Here is a 21,810-nt window from a genome sequence, read left to right as displayed (position 1 = left end):
TCTATACAATTATGTACATATATATATATATATATTATAATATATATGTATGTTATAAAAGTTAATATTTATATATAAAAATTATATATATCTTATGTTATTATAAAACTATCGATGATAATTTTTAACTTCCGTAAATGAAACCGAAAATGCTTTGTAAAAATATTATCGCTATCGGACAAATCCATGATCGATTTCACAATAATTTCAATGGTATATTTTCAGTGATCAGCAATTGACACGTATCGTTTGGTGTACAAAGTGCATTCACACGAAGATACTTTGACAGTCTTTCAAGAAAGTACATATGTATATATTCTTCGATGACGAAGTAGAATCGATGGAAAAACACGACGTTTGCTTTAAACGCACCCATAACATGCAAGAAACCGGCGTAAAAAACGAAAGGGTAAGAATAGAGGTGAAATATACATGAGATAGAAAGAAATACAGAACGGCAGGGTAATCGGGGGTGATCCGACAATAGAAAAGGAAGAAAGATGATATGATAAAGAGAGTGAGAAGAAGAAAGAGACAGAATAAGAGAGTGCGCGCGTGATCACTTGGAGCGAGCAGCGACGGTGGCCGTGTCGCTGCAAACCGTCAGAATCGGTCGGTTGTACAGAAACGAGTATAACCTATATCCGAAACACCGCGGCGCTGTTACATTCTCCGTGCCTCCTCCCTGGCGGGTGGCGGCCGCACCTCCTCCTTCTCGCCGATTTTAATCTCGTTAGCGGACACGTGCGCGCCCCGCGCCTATACACCACTATACGACGACCTACCGTGTCGGGGCTTCGCCAATCTGGTTTGGTCTAACAGGATTCTCGAGCGACCGAGGGTTGATAAAAGGCTGCGTACCGAGCGGGCGCGGCGCGAATCGCAAGAGGAGTTGCTCCGCTCGAGGTGTGGGCGCTCGTGCAGCAACGGCAATAACAGCAGACGACCTCGTCATCGTCTTCTATTCTATCGTCCTCGGTTCGTTGTTTCCGTCTACGTTACCTCGTAATCGCGTTTGTCGTTTGGCATACGTCGCGTATAGGTTGCGTGTGTGCGCACACGGTGCATATTCAGTGTGAATCTATTTCGTCGCGTGTGCGGTACAGAAAGAGTACCCTAAAGCGAGAGAGAGAGGGAGAGGAAGAAAAAGAAAGAGAGACAGAGTGAGAGAGAAAGAAGGAAAGAAAGAGAGAGAAAGAAAGCGTGAATCGAAGAAAGAAAGAGACAGGGTAGGAGAACGAAACAGAGAGGGGGTGAAAGAGAAAGAGTGCAAGGGAGAGACAGAGAGCAGCTGAGAGAGAAGGAGATAGAGCGCCGGTGGGTTACCACACCCAACCGCGCCGGGGACCGAGTGAACGAGTGAACGAGCTGTACGAGAGCTCTCTCGCGAGTAGTACGCGGGTACAGCGGGGGACCTAGGGACCGACGATCGAGATTCGACAGAGTACAGTCGGGACTCTCTAGATCTCGATCCAACGGACCTCGCTCTCGCGAAATTCGCGTCTCTCACCAGAATCGTCGAAGTCACGCCGTGAGCAAAGGCTAAACGTGTGCGCGCGTGTCTCCCCCGCTTCCTCGACGTCTCTCGCGAGTGCGTTTCACGTTTCGTCGCAGAACGTGCGTGCGTGAATAAAGGATAAGAAAAACGAAAAAAAAGAAGCATAAAAAGAAAAAATATAGGAAGAAGCGGCAGAATAAAGAGTAGTAAAGAGAATTGAAGAAGATTGAAAAAGAAAAAGAAGGGAAGGAAAGGCGAGAGGGCAGATACAAGCTACCGGCCGAGGTTCGTGCGTGTGCGTACATGTGTTGATGTGTCGCTGGCGTCGTCGAGCCCTGCCAGGAGTGCTCCGTCGCCGCGTGTGCCGACGTCGTTGAGAATACGGGGATTCCGGAGACGCGATTATCAAGTCTACATTTACATCTACGTTGTCGTCGTCCTCATACACGTTACCGTCGCCGTCGTCGTCAGCGTGGACAAGTGGTAGTGATTCGTGCTAGTGGCGGTAGTGGTGGTGCAGACGATCGGTTTCATCGGCTTAGCCAGAACGAAAAGGAAGGAAGAAGAGAAGGAAACCACGAGGACGGCGACGAGACGTCGTCGCTCGTTCGCGGTGGCAAGGTAATATCGGCCCGACGACGATATCGTGCCGTCGAGCCCGCTGCTGTCTACGACGAACTTCGCCGCTCGGCAATCGCTCGCCACCACCGCAAATCGCTTATTCCCTCTCTCCCTTCCTCCCTCCCTCTCCTCCCTCCTCCTCCTTTTCCTCCTCCTCCTCGTCCTCTTCCTCCTCATTTTTCTCCTCTCTTCCTCCTCCATCTATCGAGGATCCTGCCGTCCTGAGCTATGGCGTGCTGCCTGTCGGAAGAGGCGAGGGAGCAGAAACGAATCAATCAGGAGATCGAGCGGCAACTCCGAAAGGATAAACGAGATGCCAGGCGGGAACTTAAGCTGCTACTTTTGGGTGAGTTTAATCATTGATTTACGGAAAAATTCTTTTTCTATTATTTTTATCTTTACGAGATGCTATATTTTTTTATATATTTTAATACTCTAGTATTTAGTGTTCGATAATTCTTTTTTCTACGATAATTACGCCGTGTCGTGCAGTGCCGTTCCGTTCCGATCCATTCTCTCTGTCTTATTTCGACCCATGGCTGCCATACCGTCGCGATCGAATTATCGGGTGTGCCATCTTTTTCTTTTTATCGTTGATGACAATGTATTCACTGCGTTCTTTCGCTTCATTCACGTTTGTCTCACAAATGTCATACGAGCCTCGACTAGATCATCGTTTCTGTTCTGAGTGAGATTAACCACCGATCGGAGGGCACGAGTGTAGTTGACCCAGTCTAACCGGCGTGCGCTTGACAGCTCTCGACCATGGTTGCTACACTACATTCTCGAGCTTTTCTACCGGCCGATTATTGTATGCAAGTTTTTCGAAATGAGAATCTTTATATTATTCATCGTCTTTATTTCCGTCTATTTTATCTTATTTAACATATTAGCCAGATGTTGTCGATTAATGAACGAAAAATTGTTATAGTTCTCGTTTTCGAAGTTTCGTCGCGAGCCCTCTAGGTTATCTCGCGTTGCTACATTGCTGCCATTGTACGTGTACTTGTTAACGATCACGCACACGTTTCTCGAGCTTAGCGGTATGTAAAAAAGATGTGAACGTTTTTAGAAAATTGCCAAGATATTAAAAGCCGTTTTATTATTATCGCTGCTTTGTGGACTGCCGATTGAGTAAATCGATTTTCCCATATGAGAAATTATCGTGAATATGATTTTTATAACGTTTATTCTCGTTTCATACTGCACCTTGTTAGTTTAATGGAATTAACAGAAATATCGTAAGAAAATTTTTTTTCGACGATGAAAATTAATTCGATGTAGTATCTTGTCAGTAATCCATATTATCAGTGAACGATAACTTTATAAAAGACAGAAGGAGAACCATTTCTAAAATTAGTATAGTCATCGTGAAGTTCGTGCTAATTTCACGTGTATACTTATTCGTATATCTTATTCATCTATTTTGTAAATGTAGATTTTTATGTAAATTTTTAAAATTCTTAATGAAAATTTTAATTTGTAATTGTAATTAATTTAATGAAATAATCAAGTATCAGTTTTAAAAGATAACTTTTATTCGTAAAATAAAAAATAAAAATAAATTTGCTTATCTCAATATCTAGATAACGCGCATATAGATATAGATGTACAATAGTACCATATAATAATCATAATGAATCTGCATATTATTTATAAAAAAAAAATGAGAAACGAATTTGTAAAATATTATTGAAATTAGATACATTAAACATTACATTAAACATGTGTTTTCAAATGGAATGAATTATTTAACATTTTATATTAAAAAGAAATTTTTTCACTAGGTTTTTCTAGATTTTATTACATTAAACATATTTTTCAAAAATTACAAAAATAATTGAAAAATGAAATTATTACTGCATGGCAATAAATATATTAAGTATTTGAATATAATATAGAAGAATAAGTTAATCAAAAATACAAAATATTATAAATATTTTAAATATTTAATATATTTAATGTTTTAATAATATTTGAAATTAATTTATCATTGGAATATTTTGAATTATTGTTCTTGCAAATATTTTTTTGTTTTACAATTGAATTTCAAAAAATTTGATATTATTAAATTTTACAAGATAAAGTATTTTCTACTTTTTCTTAATAATATAATATATATTTTATGTAAATTAAATAATGGATTTTTCTATCTCATTTTTGCTTAAATTTTATTCAAAATAAAAAGAATGATATTTACTTTTACATTAGGAAAAATAAGTTAATTTTTAGATTAATTTATTCATTATTACTTTTAGTTTTTTTTAATATTCTTAGAAATATTAATCGATTATTGTACAAGATTAATTGTTCACTATTTTTAATATTAAAAAATAAGATAATAAACAAAGTATAGTAAATTTTATCAGGAATTCGTATATATATATAATTCTAATATCAATGTTTTTGAAGTTTTTCGCTTTTTTCAGATATGGAATAAATATGAATAATTTTAGATAAGAAAATTCTTTTCTCTGAAAAATTCTTCTTCCAATAATGATACAATAAATGTATATTTAATACATACATACATATATATATATATATACATATATATATGTACGTTATCTTGTTTATATGTCATAATGGGATTTTTAGAGCATTAAGTATTTTTTATTTTATTGATAAAGTAATTTAACTAGATAATCAATCAAAAGTATCAATAATGTTTTAATTTGGAAAGTTCTTTATATATTTTTATATCACAAAAAAGTCGTAATTATTAGGCCATTAAAACAACTCAGTTATAGCTAGCTATATATAGCTCATTTTCTTTTCATAATTATATAAATGATAATATATTAGTCAGAAAACAAACAATATCCTATTATAAGATATCTTTATATCTTATTTATTCTATCTTCTATTTAATCTATTCTATTCTATTCTATTTAATCATAATCTAATCTATTCTATTTAATCATAATTTTCAATACAAAAAGAAAAAAGAAAGAAAAATAATGTAATAAAATATCTAAATTTTATTCATTTCATTTTTATTTCTGCTTGATTTTTATATTATTCTAATCTTTGAGAAATCTTCAAAAATTTTAAGATATTTGAAAAAATTCTGAAATCGAAATCTCTAATTTAACTTACTAGTTTATAATATTTAAATATTTAATGTTTAAAACATTCAAAGCATTTTTTAATAACAATACAAATTTATTTCGGAAAAATTTAACAATTGAAATTTTCCCTCGATCTTCAGTGACCTAACTTGCCTACAGAAGATCAAATTCATCGCTTTTTTATCAATGAGAAAAAAATGTATTTAAAAATTTTTCGTTTCACGCTTCGTTTCATTCGAAAGTCTTATCGCAACGTGGAATTTAGCCGCATATTTGATCTTCGAAAATCATATCGTCGAGGATCGCCGAGAATTCATGTATTTATGGTTGCATTTACGTGTGGGTGATACCATGAAATAATCATCCAGCAAATATCATCGAGTAAGATTAACTCTAGCGCATTCAAACTTTCCTCTCTTCGGGTGTTTAACATGACACGTAATAGAATCGGTAATACGATCCACGCCGGTCGGTTTCAAATCCCTTTGTCTCACTCTTCGTACTTCGCACCATGAAACTCACCTTGCTTATGATCTGAGAAGTCGCTGCTCGTTACCAAGTATTGTCTCTCCGAGATTTTCATGCCTTTGTGGCTTTATGATTCAACACGAGGCTAGTGTGTGCATATTTACCTAGCTATTCCGCAAAATGAAACCCGAGCTAAACGTGCTCGAAGCGGTTTTTTATCGAGTGTCAGCGCGTACAAGCGATCCAAGTATCCTAGTGCTCTTTCATGCGAGTCTCGCCTGGAAACAGTACAGTATTTGTGGTGCATCGAATTGGGGCCACATACATGATAATTTCATTCCCCCCTCCCCCTCCTTTTGAAATACCATGCTTGAATAATTACATTTTATAAATTTGGACGATGGTGCATACATACCGATTAATTTATCACTGCTTATACGTATACTTGCTTTTTAATTGAAAGACTTATAATAGATTCTCTTGTTCGATTTCAATTATGAATGTAATTTTATGATTTGATTACATATCAGTTTGTGATGTAATTGAGAACTTTGTAAGAGCACATTTCCATTTGCGATAGTTTTTGAATTATTACGTTTAATGCTTTCGAGATAGATTTTTTTTTTTTTTTTTTGGTAATGAATACAATATTATGATGATATAATGATAGAAATATAATAAATAAATTAAAAATGATCTTATTTTCAAAGCTGGATTAATAATTTTAATTTTCTGATGGAATATTATCTTTTGGTAAGTCTGATTGTTAATATTATTGGAAAAATTATTATAATAACAATGTTAAGATATATATAAAAATTGGGATGTAATATTCTATTTAATTATATTAATCTCATAAGAGTTAATATACGTAAAGAAGTTTTACATCATGTGATGTAAGATGCAGATGTCGATTAAAGGAAGCAATTTATTACAGATTTAGATCTATTTTGTGTAATCTTTTTTGCATCTAACAAAAAATATCATTTTTCATTAATAAAATAACAATAAATCAATAAATTGTGTTTTATTTATTGCTGAGGAAAAAATTTTTTTCTAATATTAAATCAAAGCAGTAATTTTATAAACAGTTTTTTTTTAATTTCTTTAATTTATTATAAATGGGACAACAACAGGATTCTCAATTACATACAATCCATATACAATACAATTATATATTCAATTCTTAGTAATCTTTATTATCAAAATTCATACTTTTCAATTTTATTCAAAAAAATTTAAAAATATTGACACTTTTTATTTCTTTTAATTCAATTCATTGGTTTAGAGTTGCATACATTTTTTTCTTTGTTCTTTATTATCTTTTCATCTATCATTTCTTTAACTTTTTCCATATTTTCCTTGAAAAATTGAATTCGATTTCAATGAATGATTTTTTTTTTATCAATCAAATTTTTAGATATTTACATATGCATATTTATTTATGTATGTTTATATATATATATATATATTCTTATTTCACTAATATTAAACCTGATCTACATGGAGAGATATTGTCTCCAAACACATAGATTTTTAGTCAACAGTTTAACAATGATACCAGATTATGAAAATAAAAAATAAATGTTATATAAAGTTTATGTAAGCTTGTCTTGTATAAACAATTTATATTTTATTATAATTATTATAAAAATTATCGTTTTAAGACTATTACTATCATTATTTTAAACAAATATTTGCTTTCAATAAATTCAGTAAAGAGATTGTTTTTACTTTATCAGTAACACGATATAATATTTCTTAATTTACGAAAATTGCTTTCAATTCTCATTTCGCATGTATTCATGCTGCGTTTAACAATGGACAATGGATAGTTGGAAAGTAGTACCAAGTCACTTTCAACTCTAAAGTACTATAAATTTTCCTATATTTAAAAAGTAAAATAATGTAAGAAGTCTTATTATTTTTAAATAAACTATTACACATTTAGAAAAAATATACATTTATGATTTATTTGTAAATTAAAATTACAACTAGTATAGTTAGACTGTTAACATTTCCTCATAACTTTATATCTTTATTTCTTATTATTTTATTTGTAGATCCTCATGTAGCTTGAAAAATAATTGTATCTGACTAACTCATTTTTTTTTTTTTTTACTCTAGAAAAATTGAACTAGCTTATAATGATATCTTTATTACTTAACACATCGATGAACACTTCTCCACTTGTGTCGTACTAAAAGTAAAAGTGGTATATACAGAAAGTAGGGAGAAAAAACTTAAGATTCTCAAGATTAAGACAAACGCAAAAAAACGTTGCGCTATTCGAAAATATCCGTTGGAGATTATTTTTCAAGTTGTAAGCAATATAATTCTGCTTGCTAGATGAAGCAAGACGGTGGCCTACCGGAAAGACGTCTCAGAATCCGTTTATATTATCCGACGCGACTCACACAACATTCTTCCGTGTCATCAATTGGGACTGTTTATGTTGGTCACGCCATACACACACACACACACACACATATAAACAGTTCTCAGTTGGTAACACGCAAAAATGTCGTGTGAGTCGCCTCGGATAATATAAACGGATCCTTATTCTATCTTCGTCTAGTGCAAAATTAAATTGCTTATGATTCGAAAGACAAGCTTCAGTGGATATTATCAACGTTTGCTTCTGTTTTTCTAGAAATAGTCCTCTTAAGCCTATCTACGGCAACTGTGGTTATCTCCATAAATTTTTTTTAGAAATTAGAACTCCAGTTCTCGAGACATGTGTCTTTGGAAACTTAAAATATTGTGAAATCTTTTATATTTGAAATCCACGTATAAATAGACTGTGAATATTTATGCAAAATTTAAATGCACGATAATCTTCGAACAACAACGAAATATCGAAATATGATATTTGATAAATATGATGAAAATTTTTATTCAAGCTTCATATTCATAAAAGTTGGATTTTACAAAAATAATCAACGACACAAGAAAAAAGATCTTTTTTTTTTTTATCAAAAACATTCATTTCAATTTAAATAATTAATACAAATATACAAAATGAGTTGAATCGTGATCCCAATCGTGCAACAATTAATTATTATATTTTGTTCGAACATTCTCTACATAATTGAATAAAATATATGAATGCACGTTATACGAGTTCTATCTATTCTCTATCTTCAAAATATCTAGTGAAACAAGATCCACGAATAATCTTATTTGTCATTGCAGATAGATTTTTGAACTAGTCAAAGTGCACGCGTTTCTCATTACCTTATTACTCATCCATTTAAGAGATTTCGCGCGAACAATGTATCTATAGTTGTCGTTGTGAAAACAGCCGACTTTGGTTTGCGTATACAATTTTATCTAATTCCACGTTTCACCGAGATAATGACCTAGAAAACGACTGTCACTGTTCCGCAAAGCTGCAATTTTCTCGGTCAGTTATCGACAGGATTCCCTCCCGCAATTTGTGTATCTCTTGTCGTGTTGTTGTTATTCGATTTGTATACAGGATGTTAATATTATTCACACACACACACACACACACCTTTCAATTTTACAAAACGAAGATGAAAGTTAATTACACGTTACAATAATTTCATGCAGAAAAATTAATATACTTAATAATAAATTAAGCGTATATTTAAATATACCAACTTTTGTGTTTCCTTTCTCTTGAATCGAATTTCCAAACGTGTCTCACGAATATATTAACATTCTGTATACGTTTAACTTGAAGTTTGCATTCTTTTTTTCTACTCCATGAGATTATTTATGTTTCACTTTTTTTTTTTTTTTTTAATTATCGTGTGTTATTGAATTAAGGTTTGGGAATAAAGACTGTTTGATATACGAGATATTTTGAATAAAAATTGCAGAGGTATTGTTTGTCGCTAGCCGATTCAGAGTGACATGATCCTGACGACATCCTGTATTATTTATGATTTATGCTACTATAATACCTCCTTCTATACCTGTGTTATTATCTAGTACCTATGGCAGAGCATAGGTCGAACTTTCATAAAGCTGTCGAGCAAGCAGGTTCACGTAATCAGATTGTGAAGTAAGAATGAACCAGTTATAACCAAATAAGTGTTTGTACATCTAGTTTTTTCGCAGTGACTCGTTATACAAACGAGTGATTCTATTTCGAGTAGTGATTTACAGATATAATGTTTAAAATGAAAATATTTAATTTATAGAACTAATAATAGAAAATACAAGTAATTCAAGAATTTTGAAAAAAATATTTCCTATGATTCTCTACGAGTTAATTATGTTGTTTTTCATTTATTTTATTAAAATAAGACAATTTATATTTCCAATTATAGTCGGTTTATTAAATTTTCATTGATATAAATTAAATTGATCCATTTTGAAAAATAACTTATTACTCCAGAAATTGTACGTTATTGTACCATTAACGGATTTTTGATGAAAAGAATAAAGTAATGACCCAAGGGGTTGGATGACCGAGGGGTTAATCGAATTGTTAGTCGAGCAAGCTTTTGATGAAACTCGAAAGATTCATCGATTAGTTTAGCTGGTTGCCATTAGATTCCTCACGATACACGTAGTGACCTTTTCCTGTGTCGATGAACCTTGAAATCGCTCGAAACACGATATCATTCCAGTGTCGGAAATGATTCCATTCATCGATCACGGCTTCGACTCGTGAAAAATATTTTGCATTCAATGAGATTTCAATAAGATTCGATGGAGTGATAATTGTGTTAGGTAACCAAAGTTTTTCTTACGACGGAAAAATACACGTATCGTTATTTGCTGCAATGGCGTAACTCAAAAATCACTCGAAAATAATTTTAATAAGACTGCATGAGAAAGTATCAAATCAAAATTTTACGAGTAAAATGAGAATAGTATTTTCTAGTATCGATAACTCGACAAAATTATGAATATATTGCAACAAATGAACGATACAATAAAAATGATTTACAAAATTTACGTAACTCTATTCTACAGACTTTGCTCGTGGAAATTTAAAATTGTCTGTTCGATGGACTTAGAATTATGCGTTTCGAATTATGTCCAATTACACACAACTTCTGAATTCTGAAATAGCATTTCTGAAAAAGTTGTCAAAATTTGTAAATGAAAATTTTCTTTTTCAATTCATTCTCATCCTTCTCTTCTCCCTTTGAATTATCATGTTAAACCATATAAACAATCTGGAATTGAAAACAGAAAAGAAAATTTTTTTATTTCTGGATTTTTTTAAGAGTAGCTATTTTTAGAGAATTTTGTTTTCCATCTTTTAAAATTTTCTCTGATTCTCTATCCATATAATATACGCGTAAAAATGGAAGCGCATCAGATGTTTGTGAATCGAGGAATTGCGTGTAAAAATTTTGATGCATGCAAAATTTTTATGAAACAAAAAATCTCATTCTGAATTTTTAGTACAATTTTAACCATCTCGACCATCTCTATCGTTCATCTCGCTTGTAACTTGAAATAAATAAGCGACTCGACCGACACTTCGATACATCAACTTTTGTATTTGTTTTCTCTAAAAGTGTCTCACGAATACATCAACATCTCGATTATTGAATGCTCGATTATTTAATCGCCTGGAAAAAATCGGAAACTACTCTTATAGAATCGTTCGTAAATAATTCTTAATGGCTCATTAACGATACGTTCATTTTTGTTCTTTTGGCAATCGCTTGTTTTCCAATGAATTTCAACAATGTGAAAAAAATCACGCACACAAAAAAAAGAAAAAAAAAAAGAAAATATACGTTTGACCTGCGATCAACACGAGGAATAGTAATGGCAGTGCGTAATCGAAAATACGTGTAACATTTTTCAACTAAAATTTTTCGATTATATCATGATAATTTTCGTGCATATATACATATATATACATTATGCATGCTTATGTATGTATACATAACTCGTACACTTATGTTAAATAAGTTTAAAAAATTGATTAAGAGAAACACGAGGAAAAGAAGATAGGATGGTTTACAAAAGATTTTTACACAATTTTATTTTTCAAATTTTTTTTCCCTTTTTTTTTTTTCCGTTTGTTTATCATGCTCTACTTCTTATCTTATTTCATTTTCATAACAAATTCGTACAATAATAATATGAAATATAATAATATTCTACTAATTATTTAATTTAGTTTCTAATATATAATATCAAATGGTGTAATCGATACAATCACGTCTAAATGTACATATGAAATATAAATTTGTAGATATCGTTGTAGCTCCAAATTCACGAAAAAAAAAAAATCTCTTTTTGTTGCAAATCGCAATCCACGAGAGTTTTCGAGTGTTAATTATGTATAGTTTTCTTTCGATTAAACGCTATTAAAAAGAGAGCCAATTAAAAGATTTCTATCAAAATCGAATGATTGAACAGAATATAGAATGCTATTTTATATATTATATGTTTGTATATTTTATTTTGGTATGAAAAAAGGTTTATTGTTGGTGAAATAGGATTATTATATGGTGTATACAGGGTGTCCAGATTATTCGCTCCCTATTTGTAATTAATTATAAATTGTAGATTTGTGAAATAAAGAAAAATAGAAGAGAACAACATTTTATTATTTTTTATAATAAAATGTCGAATAATCTGAATAAATCTATTACATATAGAAAATAATACTTTGGTTTTTTTTTTTTTTTGTCATAATATCACAAAAGAGTTTAAGAGAAAAACATTGAAAATTAATTACGTGAACATCCTGTGTCTGCCCTGTAATCTCATTATATACAGCACACTGTGAATGTTTACAGGAAATTTAAATGTTTTTTACATAAACAATATTCTAAAGTAGAATATTTGCTATTTGATATTTAATTGATGAATCAAATTTTTATCTAAATTTCGTATTATAAAATACTGTTAAATGGAAATTATTCAACAAATAAAAAATGATAAAAGATATTTAACTTCCATTTCTTTTTAATTATGTATGAACATGAATTTGTATAAATATTTACAGTATCTAATTGTCAATATAAACAATGGATACATATTTACAAATCAATTGGTAAAAATCTCAAGAAAAAATAAAATCTTAGAATGATTATTAATGCAAGTAAATATAAAATAAAAAAAAAACCATTATAAAAGAACGAATATAGATCATATAAAAAAAGAAATATCAAATACAAAAATCGTTTGTTAAACTGGCACGATTTATTTTTCGTTCAATGTTAAAATTATATATCTAGAAATATATACTTTTAATTCATATTAGTGTTCTTTAAACAATCTCTTAGATTAAAATTAAATTTTAATACAATTTTCACGCTTCATTTAAATAATAATTCAGACTTTTTAACGTGTAAAAAGAAAAATGTAGAATCGAAGGATACTTATTTATAATTTTCGAAATTGCAATTTTAATTTCTAACGTGTATTTTAATAGTAGTTATCTTAGTGGATATATCGGAAATTTGTTGATGCCAAGAAACACAAAAATTTTTCAACAGACGCAGAAAGGATAATATTTTAGTTTCAGCAATGTATTTGATCGTTTCTGAAAATTCGCAAGAATTCTTGCAGTATGCATACGAAAAAGATAATTGGAACGTAAATCATAGCCCACAATTCCAGCATATTCAATTTCACTTGTTTCATCCTTTGGATGGAAAAGTTTTGAAATAAAAATTGACAATGATGTTAATCCACCATTAATCATAAAATAAAAAACAAAGAAGAAATATCGATTTTTCCTTACACACGAATTTTGATATCACGAAATTACATATATGTTTACATAAATTCGTCTATTTTTGATTTTAATGAATTATTGAAAATTTATTGTGCGCGTGTACAGCATAATGAATTATATACAGCACTTTTTTTTTTCAATGCAATTTTGCTCGACAATTATTCTTGCAAAAGTAATAAAGTATTAAAAAAATTAAACATTTTCCATTTCGCTGTATTATTTTAAAAAATACAAATTCGGGCGTTTTCATATTCTTAAAATGATATTCTTTCGAAAGAAAATTATTTCAAATATAACGCATCATTCTCTGCATAATCATAAAATTTCGTAAAAAAGAAATTAAAATACACAAAGTTGCTTTATTTTCTCAATTTTTAAATTTAATTTCTTGCATAATAATGCAAGATAGAGCAAAAATTTGATACGAAGAAGAATTGATAATAATCCCTTCGAACAGATTTTTTGACAAAACAAAAATACTTTCCAGTTACGTACATTCGTACGGAATTTGAATCAAAATCAAGAATTATAGATTTAAATGAATCTATATATATATATATATATATATATATAGAAAAAGGGATAATAATAAAAACGTCTGCGAAATCGTTCGAACATTTTTAAACGCAAAGCGCAAAGTTTGATATTTGATTTTACTATTAGCTTACGTTACGAAATTCTTTTTAAACAAATAACTGGCCGGCCAGTTTTGACGAAAATTAGGATTGAACGGTTTCCGTAAACAAAGCATATTACTTACTAGATCGGAATGCCGGTCGGTTTTTCTTACGATCGTTTGTATTTCTAGTCTCAGGGTTTGGAGTAAGTGCAGAAATAAGTTTCAAGCATTAACTCGGACTCTGTTCTTCCGGCCATGAGGACGTGAGTAGCCTAGCGAGCGTGGAATAATTTTCTCGGTCACATTCTCTCATAACTCTATTCATCGTGCACCGATTAAGTTCTTAACCTTCGCCGAACTGGTATTACCATATTAGCGTCGCCATACGAGGATTCTTTGCGTGCATACGTATTATGCGCCGATCCAGGGAGCCATGATCGTGTCACTTTCACGATTTGCAATATTCAGGTTAGGTTAGGTTAGGTTAGGTTAGGTTAGGTTAGGTCGCGCCTCTTATTTTCCATAAATTATATCGTCACTGTCTCGTACACTTATTGGAATAGTTTCTTCCACTAATTCTAATCTTTTGCTAAGTTTTAGTTATCAATTATTAATTTTCCTGATTTAATTTGTTTCTTTTTCTCTGAGTTTTTTAATCGTTCGTGAATTCTTTCAGGAAAAGTTTTTTCACTGTTCTTGATGCAATCAGGAAAACACAATACTTCAAATTAATTATTGGTTAGAAATAAACGTGTGTGATTTGAGATAGTGGATAATTTCAGAAGTATGGGTTCATAAAAGTATTTGGACATTTTTTACACTTTTTAATGTTCAATTCTTTATTTTTAAAACTTGTAAGTACGTATAATATTTAGCCTTTTTTTTTTTTTTTTTTTTTTGTACTGAAATATCACATTTTAAGGGCGTGGAATGAGCGTTCGAAGTTTTAGCGCGTTTTTTAATTTTTTTTTTTTTTAAATGTAACTTTATAATGGCGTGAGACGGAGAAAAAATTTTAAATTACAAATTGTTGAGAATTTTATATTCTATTATGTCGTAGGGAAAATTTTCTAGGCAAAATAGTATTCGAAAAATAATGCTGAAACTTTGGAAATTGTTTTCACTTTTTTTCTAGATCGTCTCATATGTACGATCTATTTTACACTACACACACACATGCAAGCGTTCATTTGATTCAGATTAAGTGAATTTTCCTGTAACACAGTATTTTTCAAATACCGTGGTCGTAAAGAATAAAGCAGAAAATTAATGTTTCTCTTTAAACAAAAAATGCAAATGAAAAGATATTGCATGGCATAAATTTGAATTATAATTCGTCCAAGTATTTTGCAATTAATCACAGTTCCGCGAGGAAGACGTTTTCTTGTACGTATGAGGAATGCAAAGTATTCCAAGTGTAGGAGTTTCGATATATAACGATATGGCGTAAAACCAGCTATCCTTTTAACTTGGCCATTGAGTAACCATTAAGTCAAGCATCGCAAAGTTCTAATAATTTTTAAAGTCTCTTTCGTAATACGAGAGTAAAATCATAGTTGTAAGATGGATATACCAATTGCGTATACAAACTGAATAGGATCGTTCAGATGGCGATTCGTCTGAAAGGTCCTGTTCGAGTTTGTGTATCCATCATATATAACGTACGACGATGTTCACCTGCATTGCCGTGTGAAAGAGGCTCTCACGTTGTATTTTAACGTTGTTTAAGAGCGACTCTTTATCTCAAGTTGAAGCGTAAATATCAAACTTTTTTCGAGATATCTCACGCGTGTTGGATAAAAGAAAATATTTTAGGCTGGAGGATTAAAATGAAAGAATCGTTTATACGATTGTGCGGAAACACTTGCACTTTTCGTGCAAGTATCTCGCCTCGAGTTCGATCATCTTCACTTTTTCTCTCTTTATTATTATTCGTAGCGACAAATGTTTGGATGTAAATCGAAGAATCGGTTTCGAGAGCTGCTTATTCGAGAGGTGTTATTGTATTTTTCTTTACGTAGACGTGTAAAGGTCACACGAAGGTCAACTTTGTTTCTTCAAATGGAATTGTGTGTTTTTTTTTTTTTTTTAATTTATCGCTCAGTGTCGACATTATCTGTGAAAAGTTAACCTATGTGGATCTAAAAGTCATTAGTCCAGAAAATATTTTAATTTTGTAAAAATTTTAGGCATTGCGTATTCGTGCTTTCTTTGTCTTCTCGTACGATGAGTCTCGTTCAAATTGTTCAACAATGCATGTAAAACTAAAAACATAAGAATATCTTCATCAAAATCATTCAACTTTCAAAAATGAAAGTTATATGTTTCTTAAAATCATTTAGATGATCGAGTGATAAATAATTGTTTCTTATTTCAATTTTCAATAAAATTTAATCCCTAATAATTTTTACTTTGATATTTCTAATAATATAATCGAGAGTGGAAAAATGACGACTTCGAACTAATTGTTTTCTAATATTCGAACATTGAAGACTTTGAAGAAACGAGTAAATTATTAATGTCTGCTCGGTGAAAGGAATATTGGAAAAATTATATGCTCAGAGATGGTAAAAAATTATCATGAAATATTTCAATCAAGAAGCATTTAGGTGAGTGGCGGAAGTTGTCGATAAAATGTTTCAGTAATTAGAAAGATAATCGAGAATCGAACGTAATATACCACTACTTTAATCTTTATTTACATAAAATCCAATTGAATGAAAATTTTTCTATTATATATACTTTTAATTAAGTTTATTTAAAAATATCACACAAAATATTACTAATTATCGAATTTTTTTTTTTAATTAATCTTTTGTATTACAAGCAACGTTCCATATTTTGCTTTCAAATGTTCCTCGAAATTTCAATACATGGTTACAATAATTATTTGTACAATTATCGATATATTTTTGTTAAACTATTAATTTTAATTCAAATAGTGAGATTCATATTTTATAAATAACAAAAATGAAATGAAAAGGAATCCTGCTCGTTGTCGAACTACAAAGGATTGAAAATTAAAAAAATAGAGCTGTTTTTTTTTTTTTTTTTTTTTAATATTTCTTTCGATTTCTCTTTTCATCAAATGTTAAGCAAGCTTTTTCGAATTTGTTTAATTCAAAAAATATATCTATAGTTCCACTTCGTTTCAATTTCGATCGAATAGAAAGAAAAAGATTCTAGATGATCAATTTAAATATCTTATACGTGTACTTTAAACACCAATTACACAAGTATTCTAAACATGTTACATTTATCAGCAACTGCTTTTCTAAATCGAACTTAATAGCTTGAATCAAATAAAATAACGATTAATTAATAATTTTTCGAACGAATAATCCAATTTATATAAATAAAAAAGTACAGTAATACAACATTTTCAAAATTCGCATAATAATCTTTCAGATTCATATCCGTCCAAAGATGACAATTAAAAACTGGATATTATTAGTACGCTTATAAACGCAGATCCGGAAGTAGTGACATTAAAGATTGCGGTCGCTTCCGTGCTGCTTATGTGAACATATTGCTCCATCTAATGCGTGACCTTTGTCATAAAGTAGAATATTGGAAAGTTGAGCGCTTAGTGATTGTTATGCAATACTGTAAAACCGATGAATAAGAATGAAATTTAACGAAACAGAAATTTAATTCCTCCGCCTCGATCAGGTTTCCTTTCGTAATCTAATTTATCAAGGTCGTTGATTAACGATATTCGAAAAAAAAAAAAAAAAATTCGAGAAAGAAATATTTTCTAATGCGCAGCGAGGCAATTTTTCTTTTTAATTAAATTAAATTTCAAACAAAAATTTCTTCGAATATTTCTTAGTGCATAGATAGAAATTATCAAAGAATCTTTACAAAAGATACAACTTATTTCACAATAAGTGCAACGAGCAATTATGAAATTAATAATCGTGGAGTAATTTTATATACAGTTTTCATTTCGTTAAAAGGCGATTCGAAACTAAAAGTAAGAATGAAAAGAGTACTGATTGATGTTATCTTGCCCGGTGACACGTACGTAACAGAAGATAGCAATCAGCGCTTACGCTAGCGAAAGTGTTAAATAATAGCAAACGAGCACTCGTGTATATCGGCATGATATCCAGTTTCTCGTGCAATAAATTTTCCATCTCCCCTTATTCCGTCCTTCTCACCTCGAGATATATTTGCATTATTTTTGCAATGTTCAAATATCTGTTTATTATATTCTAAATACTTTTCCATTTAACTTAGCGATTAATCTTATCAATTCAATTGTTGTATTAATTCTTCTTCGTCCGTATTCTATTGTTGCTTTTATTATTGGGGGGAAAAAGTGCATTTTGTTCTGAACAGCGGATAGGCAAAAGTTACAGATAGAACGTTCATGGAAAGACGTAAGACGATTAAATTTTAATATATATCTTTCCATGTATTGTTTAAAAGTAAGAGATATTTCTTGTAATATATTGAATATCTATATATGTTTGGAAAGAGGATACAAAATTTTGAATATTTTGTTGGGGGAAAAAATTGTTGTTACTTGTATTTTTTATTGCTAGAACGTTCCGTCAAATTGCTTTTTCAAAATATGCATTTCCAATTTTGAAATTTTGATTTATGGTTGTTGTACGCACTCGTCATGCTTAAAATCATTTTCACTGCAAATAAATCACTTAATTTTTTCTACTTCGATACTACACAGGGTTTTCTAATATAAAAACAATGGTTTCCCTTGTTTTACAATTACGATCAACGTTCTTAATAAGATTTATTTCAATTCTTTAATTGATCCTTAATTGATAGGCGACCCACAAATATATGGGAACAAAATAATTAATTGCTAAGCACTTGATTCTCATTCTATGGTCTATATGCATATTTTACACGATATAAAAACCGTCAATGATATTTATCGCGTGAGATATGGAGTGTAAATAAAGGTTTAAGTATTTTTTAATATAACTCGAATCGAATCCAAAGTGTTGTAATCGTGTTCGTTCCAACAATAGCAGTCGAGAGAGAGTCGCGCCTTTGATGTGATTATATTATAAAACGGTACTTTCAAATATTAAAAGTTACACGGATGCGAAAAAAAAAGTGTTGCAACAATATTTGCGACGTGCAAAAAAAAAAAAAAAAAGAAAGGATCACTTCGATCATTATTACACCATTTAAAAATATTCGGCATAGGAGAAAAGTTGAAAAGTTTTGTTCAGTTTTTTCAGATGATTTTCTCTTGTTTTCTCTCTCTCTCTCTCTCTCTCTCTCTCTCTCTCTCTCTTTTACACGAGTTTTCATTGAGACGCACTAATTTGTATTCATGTCCCTCACTCTCCTCTATACAATTTCGCCCCTACTATTTGCTCCCGTTTATCTGCACATTTCAAGAACATCGAATCATCACTTAAAAAAGAATACAAGTTTTACTAGCGCATTGCACGGGGTTAAATCCGTCCTCAAATATTTTGGAAACACAGAAAAACGCGCGGACAATGCACGATTGTAATGCATGTAAAATGAAGAAAATCGAAATTTTGTTTAAATTTTCGCGCCAAGTGCGAGAATAATATTATCATGCGTCGGTAAGTATTATTTTATTTATCGTAAGGAAGTAAATCGTGAGAAAGAAAAAAGAAAAAAAAGTGAAAATTATAATTAGATAAACAGGAGTGAAAGATTTTTACGTATGTATATAGATGTAAGGCAACGAGCTATTTTCGTATAACGTAATGTTTGTCGATCGCTTGCGAATTCTTCTACTTCTTCTTTCGTCGATCTTAATCTTTTTCTTCTTTCGACGAAATTAATTTTAGCACGGCTGTATAGCTGCCACGGCAACGAGGGCACCGGAAACGTGTCGAACTAGAAATCTGTTCGATGGCTTTTGTACATTTTTTTTTTTTCCGATTTCTTTAATTTAACATTTGTCTATCCTTGTTTAAATTAACGTATTATTCCGTAAATAATGCGTTCAAAAGAGAGAAAATGAATACAATAATTATTTATTTGATCCTTATGCACTGTTTTACTCAATATAAGATTAAAAATTTGTTGTTTTCTCTTCGAAAGATTGTCAAATACACCTGTTATTTATTACGTTTATTATCGATTTACATTTTTATTATTAGGAAATTATTAAAATCAGAAAATTTAATTTTTACATATAATTTTGGCCAAGAACTAAACAAAGATTAACAAATTATTTTATTATTAGTTTTAATCTCAATTTAAAAACGTTATATAAATTCTTTTTTTTTTTTTTCTTTTTTTTTAGAAATCGCACAAATAATCCAATTTTAATCCATTTTGTGGTATAATCTTTAAAAGTGTTTACGCGATGAAAACTGATCGAAGAGGAATTCGTTGCCATTTTTAATTTCGATTGAAACAAAATCAAGAAGGAAAGAATATGATTTAAGTAAAAGAATTCTTTTTTTTTTTTTTTTTTTTTAATAAACAAACTAATAACCCTTTGCACACGTTGAGAATGTTTCTATTTATTTTTATCGATGCCCATTTAGTATTGAACTCGTCGAGCAATGTACCTGGACGAGGAGTAGAGTTCCTAAAAATAATTTTTACACCTTTGCACCGACTCCTTTATAAATTAAACCGCTTTTGCTTTGCACAAGTGTCGAGAAGGAGGCAGTTTTGCAAGTTGTTCCAATCGATTTTCGAGTCATACATGCGGCAAATAAAAGAGGGATGGCTATTCTTGATATTACGAAGTTCGCGTCTTGTTTAAAATTTTAGTTTGAAGAAAATGTCAGGGTAACGGGCGAAAGAAAATTGAATCGGAAATACGGTTATTCGTTTGGTTATTTTTGATTGTTTTAATCATTGTTTTACATCTCCGCGTGAATATTTATTCGTTTCGTGTATTGTATCATATTAAAATGTTATTATATTTTAATAAAATTAATAGATTTATATTTTAATAACTGTTGTGTTATTAATTAATATTCGTGGAACAGAGATGATTTGAATTTAGAAGGCGAAACGAATGAAGCAAAATATCGATCGAAGCTTATTCGTCAAGTTAAAGTACGAGGCAAGGAGATCTTAATTGACAAACAAGCCTTAATCTACATTTTTATGTATCAACTTTTATGCTCGTTTTAATCTCTGGAATCGAACCTCCAAAGTGTCTACATATTAATACTTTGTATCTAATCAGTGTGTAAATATATTCTTATTTATGCATAAAATGACTCTTCATTGCTATGTAAGTTTTTAACATTTCATATTCGTTTCGAAGAAACATGTTTAAGAAAAATTCTATATTTTACTAAATTTTATTATTGTTATTAAAGTTTTATTCTGATTAATTCTTTCTTTCCTCCCCCCCCCCCTTTTTTTTAGAATAAAATCAATATTGCTTTTCTTAAAATCTATCATTTCGTTTTTACCAAAATTTTTATCATTTCCTTTCTTCTTAAAAAGAAATAATAATAATAATAATAATAATAAATTAGATTCTCCATAAAGCTTCTACATTTAACCAATTACTCGATGTTTTCTAATTTTATTTAAAAAACACAATTACAAAACTTATCTCCTCTCGTTTATCCTCGTTATCATCCTCACATTCATTCATTCATTCATTCATTCACTCATTCATCGCTATTTCAATTTCACTACTTCACTATCGTTCCCACATTCATTCATAACTATTTTCATCGCATTCGTTCGTTTCTTCTTCGACTTTTTTACACGCTTATCTCTCGAAATTAGAGAGAGAGAAAGAGAGAGAGAAAGAAAAAAACTGCCATATACAAGACACTTTAAAACCTAAAGAGAGAAGAAGAAGAAGAAGAAGAAGAAGTTCGTTTGTTCCGATACGAAGAAACGG

The 21,810-nt window shown here is 30.6% G+C and overlaps 1 protein-coding gene across 10 annotated transcripts in view; it reads left to right on the top strand.

Moving 5' to 3' along the window:
- The first annotated feature begins 409 nt into the window (after positions 1-409).
- Galphaq (G protein alpha q subunit) overlaps positions 410-21,810 on the top strand; it is a 46,541-nt gene continuing 25,140 nt past the window's right edge. For all 10 annotated transcript variants that reach the window (XR_015292585.1, XR_015292586.1, XM_003692987.4 and 7 more), the window contains exon 1: positions 410-2,465. Coding sequence is in view for 8 of the 10 variants with exons in the window: in XM_003692987.4 (XP_003693035.1) it covers positions 2,348-2,465 (118 nt within the window). In the remaining 2 variants the exon portion in view is untranslated. The remainder of the gene's footprint in view (positions 2,466-21,810) is intronic.

The sequence above is a fragment of the Apis florea genome, unplaced genomic scaffold (genome assembly GCF_048593485.1).
Source record: "Apis florea isolate Af1SG1 unplaced genomic scaffold, ASM4859348v1 contig_3170_pilon, whole genome shotgun sequence".
NCBI lineage: Eukaryota > Metazoa > Arthropoda > Insecta > Hymenoptera > Apidae > Apis > Apis florea.
This window is presented reverse-complemented; position numbering and strand designations above follow the sequence as displayed.